A 6,000-nucleotide genomic window follows, 5' to 3' on the forward strand; every position below is an offset into this window, starting at 1 on the left:
TTTATGCATGTAAAAAGTAGTATTATGAAGTATGGTACAAGTTTCTATCTATAAAAGAAATACAGTTTTATCGATTTAGAATTATTCTGGATCGCTTTTTAGTTTCTCAAAGAAAAATAAATCATCGATATCTGACGAGAAAAAAAAGGTATATAAACTGAAATAAAATATGTTATCACGTATACATTATAATTATTTAATTTAAATTGTCAATTGTTTAAATTTACTTCATCTATTAGTGATAGTGATATTAATACTAAATGCCTCTGTGTATAATGTATATGTAATTTGTAAGTTGATTAGCGGTATACTGTGGTTACTTTGCGCCACTTTTGATGCGTATACACCGTCCCAGCATATATGACTTCAGGGTATAACTGGTATAACTAGCTCTCTATGATGACGTAATAAAGATGTGGATTAAAGGACCCAAGGAATGTAATTGGTTTTCGATGGTGACGTAATGACGATATGTTTTAGTGTCGGGAGGATTAACCCATTCTGACCGGGCACCCATTTTGGTGTCAGCATCACGTCATGCTTTAGCTATTGAAAAATAGCAGATCTACAAGCTCATATCGCGCCACCGAGTGGTGCGATACGAGCTTGTAGGTCTGCTATTTTTGAAAAATCGAAGAGCGACTGACATTTTTAGAATCTGATCTCAGGTCAGAATGGGTTCATCAGACCAGTGTGTGTCCGGCGGAAACCTCGTATGAATCTGATCTCAGGTCAGAATGGATTAAAGGTAATGCTCCTACAGTATGTACAGTAATCTGGCACCACTGCCGTATCAGGCACAAGTAGTCATTACGTCATAGGAGGGACTAGCTCCCTACAAATCTACACTATAGCTGAATATAGGAGGGCCTAGCGCCCTATAAATCTATAGCTGAATATAGGAGGGGCTAGCACCCTATAAATCTATAGCTGAATATAGGAGGGGCTAGCACCCTATAAATCTATAGCTGAATATAGGAGGGGCTAGCGCCCTATAAATCTATAGCTGAATATAGGAGGGGCTAGCGCCCTATAAATCTATAGCTGAATATAGGAGGGGCTAGCGCCCTATAAATCTATAGCTGAATATAGGAGGGGCTAGCACCCTATAAATCTATAGCTGAATATAGGAGGGGCTAGCGCCCTATAAATCTATAGCTGTCTGAATATTAGTTGGAGGGAAATGGAGGACCCGACCCGATCTAAACAAATTAGTGCTTCATCATGGTGTCGTCCAGTTAACAGTTTGTGTATCGACTTGTGCTTTCATTTGAAATCTACCCATTCTACATACTGTGAAATATAATGAAATGTACCCATTCTACATACTGTGAAATATAATGAAATGTACCCATTCTACATACTGTGAAATATAATGAAATGTACCCATTCTACATACTGTGAAATATAATGAAATGTACCCATTCTACATACTGTGAAATACAATGAAATGTACCCATTCTACATACTGTGAAATATAATGAAATGTACCCATTCTACATACTGTGAAATATAATGAAATGTACCCATTCTACATACTGTGAAATACAATGAAATGTACCCATTCTACAAACTGTGAAATATAATTAAATGTACCCATTCTACATACTGTGAAATATAATTAAATGTACCCATTCTACATACTGTGAAATATAATGAAATGTACCCATTCTACAAACTGTGAAATATAATTAAATGTACCCATTCTACATACTGTGAAATATAATTAAATGTACCCATTCTACATACAGTGAAATACAATGAAATGTACCCATTCTACATACTGTGAAATACAATGAAATGTACCCATTCTACATACTGTGAAATATAATTAAATGTACCCCTTCTGCATACTGTGAAATACAATGAAATGTACCCATTCCACATACTGTGAAATACAATGAAATGTACCCATTCTACATACTGTGAAATACAATGAAATGTACCCATTCTACACACTGTGAAATACAAATTTCAACCAACCAATCAATCACGTCTTCGACCAACCAACCACACTATTTGGCGCGATAGCTTTCACAGCTACATTCAAGTGAATTGTGAATTCTGGTGCGGTTGGAATCGAACCGAGACTCCCATGAGTTTTTGGGGTGAATTAGAATTAATTTGTGTGATGCGCACCATAATTCAAATGAGCCTGCCCTTCAGACACCTGCCCAAAACGAAGCGTACTTTCTGACTATATACGCACCAGGATTCGTTTTTTAACGCAGTAACACAACCTGGTGTATAGGGCGAATTTTCCGGAAGTGCATTATTTGTCAATGAAATTCAAGCGACGCTCGCCGTTGGTCTCTAAGGTTAAAACGTACTGTAAGGCCCAATTCATACTCATACTATTTTACCGCTGTTTCGGCGCTGTAGTGCCGAAATGATTTTGGCTCGTCAGAAATTTTCAGTAGCACCGAAGAGCCGACTTTAGGACGGTACCCCCCCCCCCCCCCCCCGAACCTCAAATGACGTCACATTGTAGGCTCTACAGAGCCAAATGACGTCACATTGTAGGCTCTACAGAGCCGAACCCACTTTTATTCGGCTCTAAAATAGGAGTACAAATCGGCCCTAAGAAAGAGGTGATTTTTCTTTTAGAAAATAGCAAATCTACAACAAGCTCACAACAGTGATCGCTTTTACTGGAAAGACTTGAAACAAGTCAAACTAAATGTTTGGGGGTCCCCAGTTCAAAATATTCTGGGGTGGTCCCCACCCAGTTCAAATGTGATTATTTTGGGGGGTCCCCACCCAGTTCAAATGTGATTATTTTGGGGGGTCCCCACCCAGTTCAAATGTGATTATTTTGGGGGGTCCCCACCCAGTTCAAATGTGATTATTATATTTATTTATGTATTTATTTATTGGGGGGGGGGGGGGGTCCCAGCCTGAGAACCATTGCATTATTAGGCTACAAACCCCTCAGTACAGAAGCTTGGGGGGGGGGGGTCCCTGGAGCCCACTTTGAGAAGCAGTACAGAAGCAGAGCTCATTTTGACAGCAAGTCTTTTGAATAACACACCATTTGGCATTTAGTTGTATTCCTATACTTTGGTCTTACAGCTAGTCTTTGAAGCTGACTGAAAATCAAAATCTTAAGTCTTTTCGTAGTCATAAATGTATTCTTAGACAACACAAACTGTAACACCACAGAACGACCCCGCCTACCAACCAACCAGCCAAGCTAGCGCCGCATACACAACCCCAGTGTGATGCTACATGGAGGAGCTAAGCTAAGCTAACGTACCGCATACACAACCCCAGTGTGATGCTACATGGAGGAGCTAAGCTAAGCTAACGTACCGCATACACAACCCCAGTGTGATGCTACATGGAGAAGCTAACGTACCGCATACACAACTCCCCAGTGTGATGCTACATGGAGGAGCTAAGCTAAGCTAACGTACCGCATACACAACCCCAGTGTGATGCTTCATGGAGGAGCTAAGCTAAGCTAAGAAGCTAACAACACTGGGCCGACAATGTGGACAGCAGCGTGGCCGAGGAAGGCTGCTCGCACCACGGATACAACGCACAGCTCGAGTCGGTGCCTGTGTGTGTGTGTGTGTGTGTGTGTGTGTGTGTGTGTGTGTGTGTGTGTGTGTGTGTGTCAGCTCAGCTAGAAGCAACGTTAAGCTGACACATAAATTACACAAGTAATAATAATTACACCATAAATACATAAATAGTGACAAAGTGAGAAACATCATCACATGTCGGTCTGAGCTCCTCCCTCTTATGTACAATCATGATGTACATTAATTCATTTTATACACCATCATCATCGTACCGACACAATTCACCCCAAATCAATAACTAACCACAACTAATTTCAATAACCGAGTTAAAACTACCTTCATTTCTGTTCAAACTGAGGCAGATTCAACATTCAGAATCAACCCAAAGAGAGACAGATCATATTAGTCGCAATAAGTGAAAGTGCTGCTCAAATCATTCACTCATAGATTCATTACTTATTATGTATATTTCACTCACACACAAAAAATAATCAATCCTTCTTCTCCGCCATTTTAACTCGAAAGAAACCCCGTTTCCCCCCCGACCCGGGGCCGCTGCACGGTGACTCCTCTAGCCGGGACAGAGAACCAGGGCAGCGGGGAGGAGAGGAGGGGAGGAGAGGCCCGGGGCCGCTGCACGGTGGCTCCTCTAGCCGGGACAGAGAACCAGGGCAGCGGGGAGGAGAGGAGGGGAGGCCCGGGGCCGCTGCATGGTGGTTCGTCTAGCCGGGACAGAGAACCAGGGCAGCGGGGAGGAGGGGAGGCCCGGGGCCGCTGCATGGTGGCTCCTCTAGCCGGGACAGAGAACCATGGCAGCGGGGAGGAGAGCAGGGGAGGCCCGGGGCCGGTGGTGCTGCTGCGGGAACACAGGACCAGGGCAGCGGGGAGAAGGATCGAGGGCCGTACGTGCTGTCCTGGTCCTCTGTCTCCGCAGCAGACCACCCGGGGTGACCGTCTATTTACCGTTCTATCTCTCCGGCTGCTGCGGGGACAGGGGACCAGAGGACCGGGGAGGAGAGGACCGCGGGGGCCCCCGGCCGGGCCGGTGGTGCATGGTGCCGCCACTGCGGGGACAGAGGAGCAGGGCAGCGGGGAGGAGAGGAGGAGAGGACCGGGGTGTGTGTGTGTGTGGGTGGGTGGAGGGTCTTACCGTCGTATCTCTCCGCCTGCTCGGCCAGCTTGGCCTGGTACACGGAGTGCTCTCGGTCCGCCATGGATGGTGGTGGTGGTGGGTCTGTCTTGTCTTGTCTGTCTGTCTGCGGGGCTCTGGGTGTCTGTCTGCGGCTCAGGCTCTCTTCCCGGGGCGGTGGTGGTGGTGGTGGTGGGGTGGAGGAGGGGGCTCCGGGCCGGGGCTGGTAGCGGGGAGAGAGGCTGTGGAGTGCGGGCGTAGGGAGACGCAGAGGCGCGGCGCGGTGCGGTGCGGTGCGGCGGGCGGTGGTGGAGCTAACAGCAGGGTTTAGTTAGGGCAGGGTTTAGGTTTAGGCCAGGTAGATTTTTAGGTTTAGCTTACAGAGCACCAACCATTAAATTAAAGCTCTCTCTCTCTCTCTCTCTCCACCCGGTAGCAGTTTGTTTGGTGGGGGTGGTGGTGGTGGTGGTGGTGGTGGGGGGAACAAAGATGGCGGAGCGGAGGAACTCCATCCGGGAAAAAACACTCCCTCCCTCCCTCCAGCCATGGATGGGTGGATGGATGGACGGGCCGGTCATGGCGGAACTGCAGCCTGTTATTGTGCACTCACGCCGCTCGCTCACAGCCCCACACATCCACACAAACGGTCACGTTTCAGACATAAAAGGTCTCAGTCCATGGCCGCGGATGTTAGGGCTCTCCTCGGGTGTGTAGAAGTACATTTATCTTGGGTATTATTCAATAAAGAGCTTTTTAATCAGACCGGTGGCCATTTTTCTCGCCCTACGTCCTATCGGTCGGGATGTGTATTGCACGCCTGGTTACATTATAACTCTACGAGACAATAAATGTCCACCGATGTGATTCAAATCAAATGTCTTTTTATGTAACAATAGTGAAGAATAAGACACAGTATTTATATATATATACATATATATATATATATATGCAGGACTAGACTGAGCTGTGGACATTGCTCTGTTCTGTAGAAGTGTATATTTGTACGTCTCTAAATGTTTTGATGAATTGAACAAGGTGGACCCTCTTGTAAACAAGTGTAATGCTTAATTGGGTCGTCCACTCACAGTTAACAGTCTTTGTATTGAGTTTGTGCTTGAAATGTACTGTAATTCTGCAAACTTTTAATACATATTTCAATCAATCAATCAATGTCTCTATGTATGTATGTAACGGTATTTTAATTTCTGTTTTTGTGTTATGTCAAATGTGTTTGCATACAAGGCCGATGGGCCGCAAGACAAATGTCAGTGCGAACTGACAATAAAGTACTAAATCATATCATGATGTAACAATAGTGAAGCTTTTTTTTTTTATTGAAATATT

General features: G+C 45.0%; 1 protein-coding gene across 3 annotated transcripts in view; it reads right to left on the reverse strand.

The window, feature by feature from the left end:
- The window catches only part of LOC310872714 (14-3-3 protein epsilon-like), a 32,176-nt gene extending 27,062 nt beyond the window's left edge, over positions 1–5,114 (reverse strand). For all 3 annotated transcript variants that reach the window (XM_083784764.1, XM_083784763.1, XM_083784765.1), the window contains exon 1: positions 4,678–5,114. In XM_083784764.1, coding sequence (XP_083640890.1) covers positions 4,678–4,741 — 64 coding nt within the window. In that variant the 5' untranslated portion in view covers positions 4,742–5,114. The remainder of the gene's footprint in view (positions 1–4,677) is intronic.
- Positions 5,115–6,000: the final 886 nt, after the last annotated feature.

This window comes from Protomyctophum parallelum, assembly GCF_964188405.1.
Source record: "Protomyctophum parallelum genome assembly, chromosome: 1".
Lineage (NCBI taxonomy): Eukaryota > Metazoa > Chordata > Actinopteri > Myctophiformes > Myctophidae > Protomyctophum > Protomyctophum parallelum.